The sequence below is a fragment of the Hydractinia symbiolongicarpus genome, chromosome 1, assembly GCF_029227915.1.
Source record: "Hydractinia symbiolongicarpus strain clone_291-10 chromosome 1, HSymV2.1, whole genome shotgun sequence".
NCBI lineage: Eukaryota > Metazoa > Cnidaria > Hydrozoa > Anthoathecata > Hydractiniidae > Hydractinia > Hydractinia symbiolongicarpus.
The window spans coordinates 4063098-4078018 of NC_079875.1; the positions used below are offsets into that span (position 1 = coordinate 4063098).

At 33.5% G+C, this 14921-nt stretch overlaps 2 protein-coding genes across 7 annotated transcripts in view; both read left to right on the top strand.

The window, feature by feature from the left end:
* The window catches only part of LOC130631298 (high affinity cAMP-specific and IBMX-insensitive 3',5'-cyclic phosphodiesterase 8B-like), a 30076-nt gene extending 17742 nt beyond the window's left edge, over positions 1-12334 (top strand). For all 6 annotated transcript variants that reach the window (XM_057444385.1, XM_057444389.1, XM_057444390.1 and 3 more), the window contains exons 8-28: positions 74-161; positions 363-464; positions 1708-1749; positions 2510-2598; positions 2757-2847; positions 2986-3049; positions 4171-4223; positions 4771-4842; positions 4949-5047; positions 5777-5816; positions 6472-6628; positions 6708-6801; positions 7539-7643; positions 7977-8107; positions 9037-9123; positions 9236-9371; positions 9625-9801; positions 10046-10126; positions 10459-10507; positions 10800-10876; positions 11117-12334. In XM_057444385.1, the coding sequence (XP_057300368.1) occupies positions 74-161; positions 363-464; positions 1708-1749; positions 2510-2598; positions 2757-2847; positions 2986-3049; positions 4171-4223; positions 4771-4842; positions 4949-5047; positions 5777-5816; positions 6472-6628; positions 6708-6801; positions 7539-7643; positions 7977-8107; positions 9037-9123; positions 9236-9371; positions 9625-9801; positions 10046-10126; positions 10459-10507; positions 10800-10876; positions 11117-11161 (1879 nt within the window). In that variant the 3' untranslated portion in view covers positions 11162-12334. The remainder of the gene's footprint in view (positions 1-73; positions 162-362; positions 465-1707; positions 1750-2509; positions 2599-2756; positions 2848-2985; positions 3050-4170; positions 4224-4770; positions 4843-4948; positions 5048-5776; positions 5817-6471; positions 6629-6707; positions 6802-7538; positions 7644-7976; positions 8108-9036; positions 9124-9235; positions 9372-9624; positions 9802-10045; positions 10127-10458; positions 10508-10799; positions 10877-11116) is intronic.
* Positions 12335-13361: 1027 nt separating this feature from the next.
* LOC130631380 (gamma-interferon-inducible lysosomal thiol reductase-like) lies at positions 13362-14549 on the top strand. Its single transcript, XM_057444392.1, has one exon. The coding sequence runs from the start codon at positions 13377-13379 to the stop codon at positions 14298-14300; it is 924 nt and encodes a 307-aa protein (XP_057300375.1). The 5' UTR covers positions 13362-13376; the 3' UTR covers positions 14301-14549.
* The last annotated feature ends 372 nt before the right edge of the window (positions 14550-14921 follow it).

Genomic DNA, 14921 nt, shown 5'->3' on the forward strand with positions numbered 1-14921 from the left:
AGGCAACAATGGATTTCAAACCATTATGTTACAATTTTTAAATTTGATGCAACTGTGGCACCTTATTATTTAGGGCGACGTCCTGTTTATTCAGTGCTGTCGAGCATGCATACGATGCAATCGAAATACAATGTGTAGATCCGGAGAAAACAGAATTCCAGGTATGCTATTGCATATTATCCCTAAGGATGACGTATTCTGTTCAAAATGGTAGCCTAAACAGTACTATGTGTTACGTATGTACGAAATAGCAATAACCAGGATTTGTGTGGTGAAGAAATCTGATGACTGAAATATGTGCCATAGATACACCCATGGATTTTTCCACAGGGCAACAACTATTTTTATAAGTTTTATTTTAGTATGTTAACCCAGCTTATGAAAAAGTTACTGGCTACTGGCGGAATGAAGTAGTTGGAAATTCAAAAAATAATATTTTATCTAACTGTGAAGTACCTAAACCAGTAAGTTGTAAAACCATTGCTAACACTGTGGTTTGATAGTTATTTTTTTATACAGTATTACGTTCTGCTTTGCTTCGATGATGTTAAAAGATTTACTTCACCTTTGTTTCTTATCTAGTTATGGACATTTTGCGCTTTTATTGCTTCCATAGCTAAAATCAGAGCTTAAGTTTATGTGCCTAACTGGAAAAAAATATTGAAACTGCTTACAACAACCTACTCTTCTGATGCTTTCATTAAAACTGGATGGGTTGATCCTATCCATTATTTTATCGGTCTTTCTAACTTAATCCCATTAAGAGAACAGAAAAACTTATTCCAGAAACGTGTTATCAAAAGTTTAACTAAAAACGACAAATCTTTGCTTCAAGTGCAAAAGGTTGTGTGCTCAAACCCTGGCCAAGTCATGCTAGAGACGATGAAGTATAAATTTATCCGTGCTGCTTATCATTCGGCATGAGAATAGGAGTAATCATGCACTGGTGATAATAATAACGAGTTCTACTTCACATAGGCCAATTTAGTAATAAAAAAATGAACGAAAAACATGAAAACATTGTATTTAAGGTTTTATGTCCATTTTTATGTTGTCAGTCTATAAACAAACATTTTCGTTCAATTAGATTGATTTGGTGCAATCATTGTTAAGTGGCTGATAATTTTTAATGTCTAAAAATAACATTTAATTCCTTGTTTATTGTTTTAAGAATAGGAAACTGTTATTTAGCCATTGTGTGCTACCAGTGTATAGATATGTGTAGATATGTACATTCTGAATTAATTTTGATATTTTCAGTTTAATATGTATTGCCATATGTCATTAAGATTAAAAATGGTAATAATGCAGTGTTTGTATAAGCTGGTCCAGAGTGGATCTTTTATTAAGCTTTATGTAGGTTGAGTTCCAACTTTTGCGAGGTTGATTTCCAGTAAGCTCCTGATGAATTATATCCCTTTTTGTTACACTGGTAGCCTGATTCTCAGTCTTCATTAAATGCTATATCCCTAGCCTGTGTTAGTAAGTTGCTGATAATCTTCCTAGCCTGATTTTCACTGAGTTGTTTATAAACAGACTTCTTAAAAGTTTAACACTAGCCTGATTCTCAGTAAGTTTCTGATTAACAGACTTCTTAATACTAATGAGCGCACTAACCTAATTCTCTGTATGCAGCACACTAGCCTGGCTCATAAAGAAATTGCTGTGGAAAAGTGTGGCATGAACTATTTCTAATATTTTTTTTAGGATTCTCATGAAAACATATCAAAACTCTTGAGTAAAGGCAAAGTAAGCTATATCAATTTCATTTTCGTTGAAATGGGAAGTGTACATTATTTACTTATGATTTGTAGGGAGGATTTTTGAAAGTTTACTGTGAAGATCAGTTCAATGAAAACGTCTAAAGAACATAGCCTGAATACTTATGTTAATTGCTATCAAAATGTGTGTCAAAAAACTAGACCATGTTGAAATTAACTTCTGTCTGTTTTTAATCTTTTTTTTCACACCACACAATATCACCCACCACGTCTCTCCCTCTCCTCTCTCTCTCTCTTTGCCACTCATTAATAATACAAAATAAAGTTTTTATAACTGAAACAAAAAAATACAAAAAAGAGGATTTTCTCGAGAAGTTGGTTTTTTTATTATTTTCTTCTGTTGGTTCTTTTAAGTTGTTATTATTATACTATATATTTAATTTCTGTATTGTAACAAAAAAGTATTCAAATTTTTCTTTGAAAAAACATTATGTTTACTCAAACAAAAAATGGTAGTAGAGGAGAAGTAAAAGGTTTGATAAATTAATCATATGCTAGACTTGTTGTCTTGTAACTCTTCAATGAAGTATGATAGTTTGTGTAAATTCTGCACGTCATGTGGTGACCATTTACATCACTTTTGACCCAGAAGGAGTGCTTTTGCTTTTTTTGATTGTTTTTCTTTAGTGAGAGTTTCGTACGAATATTTTAAAAATTCCGCAAGTAGCTTTTAAACAGCGTTGAATTGTATTTTTCTTTTACCGTCATTTTTTCACGACTTTATTTAGACATGGGAGGGAGTGTGCATTGCACGCAAAAAGAGTGGTGAACAGTTTGTACAGAGTTTAAAGATTGTTCCAATAATAGGGCATGCTGGGTAAGTTATATAATATATATATTTTTTAAAAAATAAATAAAACGAAAGAGTGCTAAATAAAAAAATATAAGAAAGACACGAATTAATAGTAATTGTTCCTAGTATAAGGAAAGATTTACGTTTAAAGCCTAGTATACACTATGAGTTTGTTTTTTTAGTCGTGTCACACACTATGTTGTGGTGAAGCGTGATTTGTCAGCCATGGAGAAAGATACCCAGATACAACAAATGCATCAGGAACTACGAAAGGTTGCTTTTTGTTTGAATAATTTTTTAATAATAAAAAGTTTGCACCTGTGTGTTAGTGATAATGTTTGTTTTTTTGTTTAAATAATTCTTTTATTCACATATTTAACAATTTTATTTTTTTTTCTAATAAATGGCTAGGTTCGAATAGAACGTGGTCCAGATAAAGCTGTACCTGCTACCTTCAGTATCACACATAATACAGGTAAGATACCTACCTTCTACTTTTAACATGTAAGCGCGGTCGTAGCAACGTTTTTTATTGTAATTAGGGCCGTACAAGAGCCTTTTAGTAAAACCAATAGCTTAGCAGCGACTTTTTATTGTGTTAACAGAGCCGTGGCAGAGCCCTTATAATATAAACAAAGTCGTAGCAGCTATTTTTATCATCTTAAAGGAGCCAGCGATTTATCATTAACCTTTTTTATTTTAAAAAGATTGATAATCCCAATGTAGAAAAGAGAAATTCCATTTTCCGAAGGAAAGGAACAATGGCTACCTGTGAAAATGCAAACAGGAAAATAAGAGATAAACATCATTGAGGCCCAACCGTTAGATTCTATGGCTGCTATGCCCCCAAGGTAGAAAGAGATTAAAGATCAAGGTCTTTGTGAAGCTTCAATATAAGAAGTTATCAAGACAAACAGTGCTATGAACCTACCTGATCTGTTGACATGGTTCATTGAGACAACTTACCTGGTCTTTTGATTTGGTTTGTCGAGGCAAACAGCACTTCAAACTTATCCTAGCCCTTTGACATGGTTAATAGAGACAAACAGTGTTGTGAACTTCCCTAGCGTCTTGACATGTTTAGTCGAAACAAAAAGTACTTTGAACTTATCCTAGCCTTTTGACATGGTTAATCGAGACAAACAGTGTTGTGAGAATTACCTAGCGTATTGACATGGTTAATCGAGACAAAAAGTGCTGTGAATTTATTCTAGACTTTGAAGATAGTTAATCGAGATATGCTGCAAACTTACTTTAGCCTATTGACATGACTTTAAAATGTTCGCAAATTAAAATTCCTCTTAAACCTACGTGTGGAGTTTTTATGTTTCTTATTTCATAAGTCGACAGTAGCAGTAGCTCGTGGTTTTATAACAGACACGTGTTAAGGCTTTCATATTTAAGGTATTCATATCATAAAAATATATAACTTATAAAGATAAAATAAAAGACATAATAGAAAAAAACTTTAAACGTATGTTACGTGTTTTTTGGATTGAATTATCAAAGTTGAATATGTTATTCATACGAATGTAAATAGTGAATACATGACGTCATTTCTACATGAATAAATATATGACATTTTCAAATATTTAGCTCACGTTACAGTAAACTCGTTGTCAATCAAAGCTGAGGCTCCAATCACTAAGGTAAGATTACACGCTTCTTAAAATGACTTCTTTATTTGTATGTTTAGTTATTGCGAATACTATTTATTTATTATTATTTTCAGACAACGCGCTTTTAAAATTGCTTGTTAAAAGTTAAAAAAAACATTTAACTTTTTTAATCAGTGTTCTTAGCTATAGGATTTTCTTTTTTTAATTAACTAGTTAGTAAAAAAAAAAAAAAAAATTAAAAAAAAAATTAAAACCTTTTAAATGTGATTATGTGACTGCCCTTCTGTAGGTCCACAAATTTGACGCGGTTTTCTAAGAGTAGGCAAACTTTGTGTTAGGACATTTCTTTTTGAAAGGGTAAACACAGAACCTTTTAGTTAAAATAAGTGATATACTTTAACTTACATTGTGTCTATGTGACCTTGAAATTCCATGTAAGATAGAGCTAACTAATAATAGGGTCAAAATATCACAAGGGGTTTTCAAAACAAATTTTAGGGATACTCGCAACGTTGTTAATTTTTTTTCTCTGTCCTTGCAGACATTGTTATCATCGAATGTACAACGATTTCTCTAGGTCATCAACATGTTGAACGCAGTACAAGAAGATAGTCCGCTAAATGTGGTGCAAGTTCTAGAAAAAGTTATTGTAAGTTACAACGCTGTTTCTAGAATTTTAAGTTCCGTTGATTAAACGCTGTCTTTGTAATAGCCCGCCATCTTTAAACACTGAAGTAGCCAATCTTTTCTACTAGGATATTTTGAGGACGACAGAATTATATACGCCGTCGTCACTCGATCAGGTTGAAGAGAAAGGAATTGAACGTGATTTAGTTGAAGGACTGATGTGGAACGTGAGTAGAGTTGACAGTTACATAAGACGTGTATGATTAATATATTGATGTGCGACAGAATTGTGTTTTTATCGTCACATGATGCAAGTTTATTGTACCGAGTACACCTGTCTTCGTAGCATTGCCTCGGTAAAATCTTTATAAATTTACGACTTCCTCGAGATCTCTTAGGTTTCCAGGCCATGATAAAGGCCAATTAGTACACAATTAAATCAGGATCGTTGATACTGTTTAGAGGGGCGTTACCCTACCACCTTTTTTGAATTCAGGTATAGTTATTGTACTCTTTGTTTACTATATTTTACATGAATGAAAATAAACACTTAAAGTCAGTTTGACATTCAAGTAGGTCAGGTGTGTCGGACTCAACCATGGTGAGTCCTCAACCATGGTGAGTCCTCAACCATGGTGAGTCCTCAACCATGGTGAGTCCTCAACCATGGTGTGTCCTCAACCATGGTGAGTCCTCAACCATGGTGAGTCCTCAACCATGGTGAGTCCTCAACCATGGTGAGTCCTCAACCATGGTGAGTCCTCAACCATGGTGAGTCCTCAACCATGGTGAGTCCTCAACCATGGTGAGTCCTCAACCATGGTGAGTCCTCATACGTCACTAAAATACCACCCCTTAAATTTTATCCATCTATCAACGGCCCTGAAAAAAGTTTTTTTGAATTTTTTAATTTCAGTATGATTTTTCAATTAGTTAATTTATGTCTCTTTTTGTAGTTCCGTGAGAGGAGACACTCCGCTGATAGCAATGTTAAAGGTACGTAAAGCTACCAGTGTATATTTACAAATTAGAAATATTTAAGACTAGTTGTTTTCCCATCGAAAAATGCACAGCGAAATTTTGTTTATTATTAACACAACTGGTGATTTACTATGCGTGGAGTTTAAAGGCATGTTACCAATAACATAGTTACCCTTAAGACTTTTTTTGGAAAGAAATGTACAACAAAGCGATACAAGAAACGCTAAACAGCAAATTTTGTAGTGGTAGAATTATTTCTATCTATACAATACATCTGCAACAACTGTGACAGTACAATTACGAATTTCGTCGGAAATCGATGTTAAATTAAAGCTGCGTGCATTCATTTTGAGCATACAGATGATGGCTATTAATATAGAACTAGTCGGTGGCCCGTGGAAAAATACACGCGTCCGCCTGTCCTTTAAATTTACCTGTCGGAACAAAGTGAATAAAATTATATCGCATTTGATATTCGTGTTTCCGTAGCACGTCTTTCTAACTCAGCGGGGACTCCGCGCAGAGACAGACAAAATACGGCTATTATTAAAGAGACTAGTAATTAGCCCATTTTGAACACGAAGACAACGGGTATTATCAATAAAAAAATACTCATGTCTCTCTATTGTGGTAAGTGCTTATATGTGTGACATTTCATTTGTCGTCATAGGTTTTGTACAGCGTGATTCGAATTTAAGCACCAGCCTGATACATGGACAGAAAGTGTTTCAAGTTACGCAAGCACCTCCAGATATTCAAGAGGTGTTACAAAACGACGACAAGTGGGAATATGATATTTTAAAATTAGAAAGAGTCTCAAATAAAAGGTATGAAGCATGCTCTTCAAATCTTCTATGTCTGCTTAAATGGTTTGTTTTGCAAATAATTATGTTTTTCTTTTTTTAGGCCATTATATTATTTAGGTCAAACGATATTTAATCGATTTAACGTAGGGGTCTATTTATCAATATCAGATACCGTAGTTAGAAATTGGCTTCAGGTACGTGTCATTTGAAATATATAGTTTTTGGTGCACAGACTCCCTTCTTTATTAGGTTTTCTTTCTCAAACTATACCTTATCTATTTTTATTGTTTTCGTATCAGCGCAAAACGAATTTTATCCCTCTTTATCCTTTGCGCGTAAAAAGTTATCATTATATATGTTATCGATTTTTGTGTTCTTCTATGCTTAAAGAAAAACTTCGCAAGCGATTCTTCGAGAGCAACGATTTTCCTTGTGTTCCATACTTTAGATATTAACATGTATTCCTATATGGAAGTGACTACTTTTATGTCAGAAATGTTCGGGAGTAGAAATTTTCGCGAATACGCACTTTTCATAACTTGGGAATTAAATTAAAAAAATTTAGTTGAAAACATATCCAGTTGTTTTCACATAAGCTTTTGAACGAACCTTGCATTCAAAATATTACTATGTACGTAGCATTTAGCTTCAACAATTTTTTTTTATATCAGAATTAATTTCGTAAATCAGGCAACGTTTCTTAAGAATTTATTTTTCGCGAATTTAATAAAAAAGTATTGTTGTGGCAATTTAATATCGCGAGTGTGATGTTTATTCGCGAAAATTTCTTTTCGCGAGTGTGATGTTAATTCGCGAAAATTTCTTTTCACGGAAACCTTTACTTCATAGTATTCTCCGTAATGTTCCCACTGATTTATTTTGCTTTTTTATGTTGTGTGCTTGACTTGCTTATTGTTTTTTTTTTGTTTAGTTAATTGAAGCAAATTATCATATGCATAACGCTTACCACAATTCAACACACGCGGCCGATGTTCTGCACGCAACTTCAGTGTTTTTACAACGAGATGATGTTAAAGTAAGCAAAGATATTGCGTTTATAAACCAGTACTTGAGATTTAATGTAAACCCATGGTAACAACATCTTTAGTTGCAAGTTAAATGTTTTTATTTTAATTTTAAATTTTTATTCAAGATTTGTATACAATAGTTTCAGTCCCCAATAACGTGTTGCTACATTTGAAACTTACTACCAAATAATGGCAAAAATTCGGAGTTTTTATTTTCCTTATTTTTGTTTCATAGAACACACTGGAGAGATCTGACGAAATTTTATTTTTTTTATTTTTGTTTCATAGAACACACTGGAGAGATCTGACGAAATTTTATTTTCTTTATTTTTGTTTCATAGAACACACTGGAGAGATCTGACGAAATTGCTGCGTTAATTGCAGCCGTAGTACACGATGTAGACCATCCAGGGTTTACAAATTCATTTTTATGTAATGCTGGTAGCGAACTGGCTGTTCTATACAATGATATGTAAGTGGTTTAGAACGTGTTGATAAATACGAAATGAAGTGAGAATGTTTGAAATGCTACATAAGTTTCTTTTTCGCTCTTTTTGCGCCTGCTGTAAATGGCGTTAATACTAGTTACACATTTTGTAAAGAGGTTCGGCGATATGTGTTTGTCTTGAGGTGAATAGTAAACGAGGCATCATCTCGGTAAATTCAAGTTAAAAATGCTTGACTCGCTTCTGTGTTCTTCTGAAATTTCAATATATAACGTAAATTTAACACAGTCGTGGAAAAATACACGCAAATTCACCTGTCATAGATATTTCGAGCATTGCTATGTTGTGCTATTACAGATAAAGGATCAGAAAAGCAGACTGCATATTTGTTAGACAGTTCACGTGCGCTTTGTATCTATATTTTAATATCCGACTTTTGCAGTTGCGAGTAGCGAGTAGCATCTTTGCATGTTTATTTACGCCATCTTTGCATGTTTAATTGCGCCATCTTTGCATGTTTAATTGCACCAATTTTGCATTTATTTACGCCATCTCTGCATGTTTATTTACGCCAACTTTACATGTTTATTTACTCCATCTTTGCATGTTTAATTGCGCCAACTTTGCATGTTTAATTGCGCCTGCTTTGCGTATGTTTATTTACGCCATTTTTGCATATTTATTTACGCCATCTTTGCATTTTTATTTACGCCATCTTTGCATTTTTATTTACGTCAACTTTGCATGTTTATTTACACCATTTTTGCATGTTTATTTACACCATTTTTGCATGTTTATTTACGCCATCTTTACATGTTTATTTACGCCATCTTTGCATTTTTATTTACGCCATCTTTGCATTTTTATTTACGTCAACTTTGCATTTTTATTTACGTCAACTTCGCATGTTTATTTACGCCATCTTTGTATGTTTATTTAACTTTTTATTATTTAGCGCTGTGTTAGAAAGCCATCATGCTGCAATGGCGTTCAAATTAACGTCCAGGGACATGAAGTCAAATATCTTTCAAAATTTGCAGCCGTACGTATTTAAATATATTTGTCGCTATATTCTCTGCTCTTTCTAACCCTTGTATTGCAATTAAGCGTCTTTTCTAAGGTTTTTTATTTATTTATTTATTTATTCATTTTAGAGATGAGTTTAAATTGATTCGACAATCAGTAATTGATATGGTGATGGCTACAGAAATGAAACAACATTTTGAACATTTAGCCAAATTTGAAAATAATTTTAATAAAAGACACACCTCGCACGAGGACGGTTCTGCTGTAAGCATTCCATTTTAATGTGAATTTATTGTTAGAGAAAAACCGTACTAGCTTCCACCTGCAAGATTTTTAGGCCCCAATGTTTGGCCTCTGTTTTTGGTGTGGCTAACCTTCTAAGATTTTAAAAATAAAAAACAAATATTTCAGATCAAATCTATTTGATGCATATTTTTAGAACTTCTTGATTAGATTTTATCGATTTCAGATACGATAAATGACTGTTCCTCTTAATTTTTTTTGCAAAAATTTTTAGAATGGTCGTGCCACTCCAGAGTCCATATCTTCGTCTCATTTAAATATTCAGTCACCGGAAAATCGAGCCATTGTCAAGCGAATGATTATCAAATGCGCTGACATTGCAAATCCAGCTCGGCCTACCTTACTATGTCGTGAATGGGCTTACAGGATAGCTGAAGAATATTTTAGACAGGTAAAAATTCTATTTTTTGTACTATTTGTTTTTAGGTAAGGCTTTATGTTGTTGTTTTTTCGTCAATTTTTTGAAAGGTGTAACACTTTGTTACGTTGAGGGAAGAATTTATTGATTTATTATATTTCTTATTTATCTGCAGTCTTGTCGAGAATTAAGTGAAAATATTTATTTTCTGCAGAAAGTGTCCGCAAAACAATGACTCTGCTAAAGTATATTCGTGTTCGTCTTTTTTTTCGTTTAGACGGAAGAAGAAAAGAAGCGTAATTTACCGATTGTCATGCCTGTCTTCGATCGAAACACGTGCAACGTCCCAAAATCACAAGTAAGAGAATTTAGCGATTAGAATTAAGTAAAGGACAAAAGAGTTGACATGTCCTGAGTTCCTAATTTTTATGTCAACTGTTACTGCTTTAATAATTACATTTTTTATATTCTTATATAAACAATTGATTTTTCTCTCTGACCGTTAACATTGTTTAGATACTTAGAAAAAATATTTCAAATTATTTTTAGTCATTGCTTACCAGAGTTACTTGTCTTTTTTTAAATAATCTAGGGATGATTGTCTAAATTTAGGAATGTTTATAAGAAAAGATTGTTTATAAACATGTAACATTGTTATTTTAACTGTTATTTTATTTTTATTTATTTTAGCTCTTCTTTATCGATTATTTTGTAAACAATCTGTACAGTGCATGGGATAGTAAGTAACGTGTTTTTATATGCTCACTAAAACATGTCAGCTTTTACCATAAGAACTTCAAAAATAAATACTGTGTAAAAAGCAATTTATATGCTAATCACGCTAATAAATGTTAAAAAAAAACACTGTTATTTTTCTGATTGGTTTGCGTTCGGAACAACAAATGTTGCTCCAAAACCAGAAAACTCGAATTTCGCAAAATTTGAAAATATTAATATAGTGAGAAACACATAGAAACCAATTTTTCACCCTTATGGTTCGTTTGCTTTAAAATTTTTATAATGCTTTTTAGAATTTGCGCAAGTGCCAGAGGCCATGGAATGTCTCCGTGCAAACTATGAATATTGGAGTGATGAAGCAGACAAGCTGGTAAAGATCTATATTATAATGCTTGTCGTCTGTCTGTCCGACCGTCCATCCCTGTCTGTTAGTCTGTCTCTCTGTGTGTATGTCTGTCAGCTGCTTGCTACCATCTTCGACTCACAGAATTCTTCTAGATCTTTTCACAGGCGTATCCTTAAAATTCCATATTTCGTAGTCTGTATAACGTCCCCAAATTTGCTTTAAATCAATATCAGTGTCGTAATGATTTTTAATTTTGTTATGAAGGAAAAAGAGAAAGAATCGGTTGGAAACGGTAACAGCGATTCTTAAACAGAAGATGATCTGCTTTTTAATTCAGCAGTCATCGTTTCAACACACCATTAAGCTAAGTGGCTCGCCATTTTTTCGGACGGCTCAATTCTAGTCTGACTCTCCTGCTTATTCGCGTCTCAGTATTCTTCAGCGGGTTCAAAACCCGTAAAAGAGAAGCCAAAGCTGCTGCGTAGAAGAGACTTGACAAACATGGAACGCTATAAAGAGAAAAAGGATAATTTATGCAATATGAGAGCGTTGCGTGATTGGTCACACTAAAACGTTTGATGGCTCGTCTTGGTATCACGTGGTGCAGAGAATTTAAATTATCGCTAAAGATATAAACGAGAAAGCGGAAATAAAATTTTATTAAAAAAAAGTATTTATCTGTTGAAATGTGTAGAGAAATGAAGGGAAATTTGCCCCTTCCCTACATAAAAAGTATATAGAAATTTTTATCTCTATAATACTAAGCTTGTCTGTTAATTGTTTCATTATTATATATGCTCAAAAAATGTACAATTATCTCCCCTGTATCCATTTGATAAAATTTACCACCAAAAGAGTAGTTGATTTTCTCTGAAAGAGGTCCTTTGTAGAAAAGTCGTTATTGAATCTTGTAGTTCTTTTTTTTTTTGAAGAAGATGAGAAATGTGTACCTTTTCCTTTCACCAAAGATTTCACCAAACTTCGACATTCTCTTTAAGTAGCTTTTCGTACTAATTTTTAGCGCGTACTATTTTCAAATTCGCATAAAAATCTGAAAAAGCGTAAAAATTAGTAGATATATTTATCTCGTTTGTTTCTCGTCCCAAGGGCTCTTCTATGTCTATAATGGGACGGCGCGCTGAATCGTTCTTGCTTTACTGAATTTGATAGGCTATAAATTAGTACGAATCAGATGATTGTAAATTATTTTACTGCGATTCTTTTAAACCTTTCTGTTCTACTGCTCCTACAAGTTTATGATGCTTTGCGAGAAAGAATACCTGCCAGAAAGCTTAATATGAGAAAGTTAGTTGAAATTAGTCTGTTGTCTCGCTTATTTACTTTCTTTTCACAATCTAACCTAAGGTATTGCTTGTTATCAGTTTGGTTTAACGAGGTATTTTAGAGAATTTGTCGGTGTTTTTATCGTGTGGATATTATGTATATGTTTATCTGCTAATATGCACCGCTGTATAAAAGAAAGTATGCGTTTTTCTGCTCTCCTTTCAACCTCGTTCCCAGGGCTTGTTGGTTTATTATAATAAAATTTATTACTGTCCAAATATATAAAAACCCAAAGAAGCCCCAGGGACGAGGTTGCTCTGACTTTTGTTAGGAATTGGTGTGACTCTTGCTTGAGTTCCAGTTCTATATCCGACTCTGGCAACTTAATTCCCAGCGCCTGTTGTCTCTCCTTCATGCCTCAATATAAAAAAGAGAAAGCACACTTTGGAAACGAGGAAAATGACGTTCGATACAAAAATTATACGTAAGGAACATGTTTTATTAAACTGAGTATTAAAAACTTTAAAAGTTTACGAAACTTCTAGTGCAGCTTTTACCCCTCCCACCCCCCCCCCCCCCCTTCAAAAAAAGGAAACTTTTAGGTATCTTGCGGGTGTGCACTGCCATAACATCGCAAATTCCCTTGCACGATTTGGAAAAGGTAATCACTTGTTTGATACTTAACATTACCAATCCATTTTGTAAAAATATCCTTCTGTATCTGTACTGTATTATTATATAATAAAATTTCGTCTCATTTGATTTAATTTCAGTAGCCCTCCGTAAATCTAGTGACTAAATACGGAAAAAGGTTCATAAATTTACAATTTTATCCCTTCAACTGCAACACTCTGGCATCATAGAGATAAAATTTTATTATATCTCTATGCTGGCATATATTTTCTATTTTATGTTGAAATATCTATTTTCGCAACTTTTAGAACAACAACCCTCTCCGTCACAGTAGCTGAATCTCCACTGGACAATATTCGCGACGATTTTTGTGACGAAAAGTATAAACCAATTTAACTTTTCGTCATGACAAAAATTGCGACCAATCAAATTCGAGTATTTATGACGATCGTCGTAAAAATCGTTCCGTGGAGATTCGCCGTGGAAAAGGGGCAATTTATGTACAGAATATCTACGCAGGAGAACATGCATAACGATGGAGGTTTATAAAAAAGTGATGTGCATGTGATCTAGATCTTTAAGACCCCAACGCTCTGGGCATCAGGCCATGCTTCTAAAAAAGAAACTGAAAAAACAATTTTTCAGTAAATACCAATCGCCTGCATTATGTAAATCAGGGCTGTTTTTGCTTGTAAACATTTGTCCTGTGGTAGATTCGAAAATTAAAGGTTGCAAGATGCATCGCAGGCTGTTTTTGTGTGTCTTGTTTGCAGTGATTGCCTTGTCTGTAGGTAAACCTAATCCATGCGATAAGGGACCTGACTACTGGTGTGAAAATGAGGAAAAAGCAGCCAGATGTGGTGTATTAGAGTTCTGTAAACTCAAATACCCTGAAAAAATGAGATTGGAAACACCAAAAGCATACAAAACTGCAGCTCCAGTAAAGGTTGAACTCTATTATGAAAGTCTATGTGGAGGTTGCAGAGCCTTTATTATGCAACAACTTTTTCCCACATTTCAAAAATTGGCTGCTTCTCAAATCATAGATATTGGATTGTATCCTTATGGTAATGCACGTGAAACACAAGTAGGACAAAGTTGGAGATTCGATTGTCAACATGGCGAAGAAGAGTGCGCATTAAACTTAGTTGAAACATGTGCTTTACATCTGCTTGTTCATCAGAATCAGTTTATGCCATACATTCATTGCCTTGAGTCAAATCCTAGTATGGAAAATGCTAAATCTTGTGCAGCTCAATTCAAAATTGAATGGGGACCAATTGGCAGCTGTTCTAATGGAACACAAGGTAATCACTTGGAACATGAGATGGCTACAAAAACAAATGCGTTAAATCCTCCACACCAATATGTACCATGGATCGTTGTGAATGGTGTTCACACAAATGATATTCAAGAAAGTGCACAAACTGATTTGATGCATCTCGTTTGCCAAACGTACACTGGTGTTCAACCTCATGCCTGTCGAATCCATGCACAACCACCTAAGGCAACAAAATGCTACAAAAATTAGAACTTATCTTTTTCTCATAGTTTTTTTAATTTGTTTTTTAATTTGTTAAATGAAATTTGTACGAAAAAAAACTTTAAAGATTTTTGAACTAGAAATTATGATAGAAATTTAAACCCTCTTGTGTTTGAATCATTTTAAATGGTGGTTCTGAAATGAATCGAAATATTATTTTCTGTGTTTATGTTGATCATGTGTATATATGCATTGTATCTTATATGTTTACTGAAATATAATTGTTCTCTAGATCAACCAACTTATTCTCTCTGTGCTGTTAAGATGTGTGTTTTTTGAAAAATATATCAAAACAACAAAATGCTTAAAAAATTTTGATGGGTAGTTTCTCAGTAGTTTTTGCTAAAAATTAATATGAATATAACAAAATGTGGTATATTCGTGCCCTTATTTTCCCCACAAAGTAATAAAAAAATAAACTTCTGGACACCTTGTTAGGTTAATAACGTAGTACACATGCAACAAGGTTTATGTCACTATAAAGCGAGCTTTTAGGAACAAGATGGATTGTTTCCATGGAATATCTGAGGAAAGCTATTCTTAAAATGTCTGCTTTAAGTACAATATATGCCATGGCACAAAAACATTTAGTAACTCAAAACCTGTCTC

Coding starts and splice junctions, on each gene's coding strand:
- LOC130631380 (XM_057444392.1), top strand. CDS start 13,377: ATGCTTCTAAAAAAGAAACTGAAAAAACAATTTTTCAGTAAATACCAA.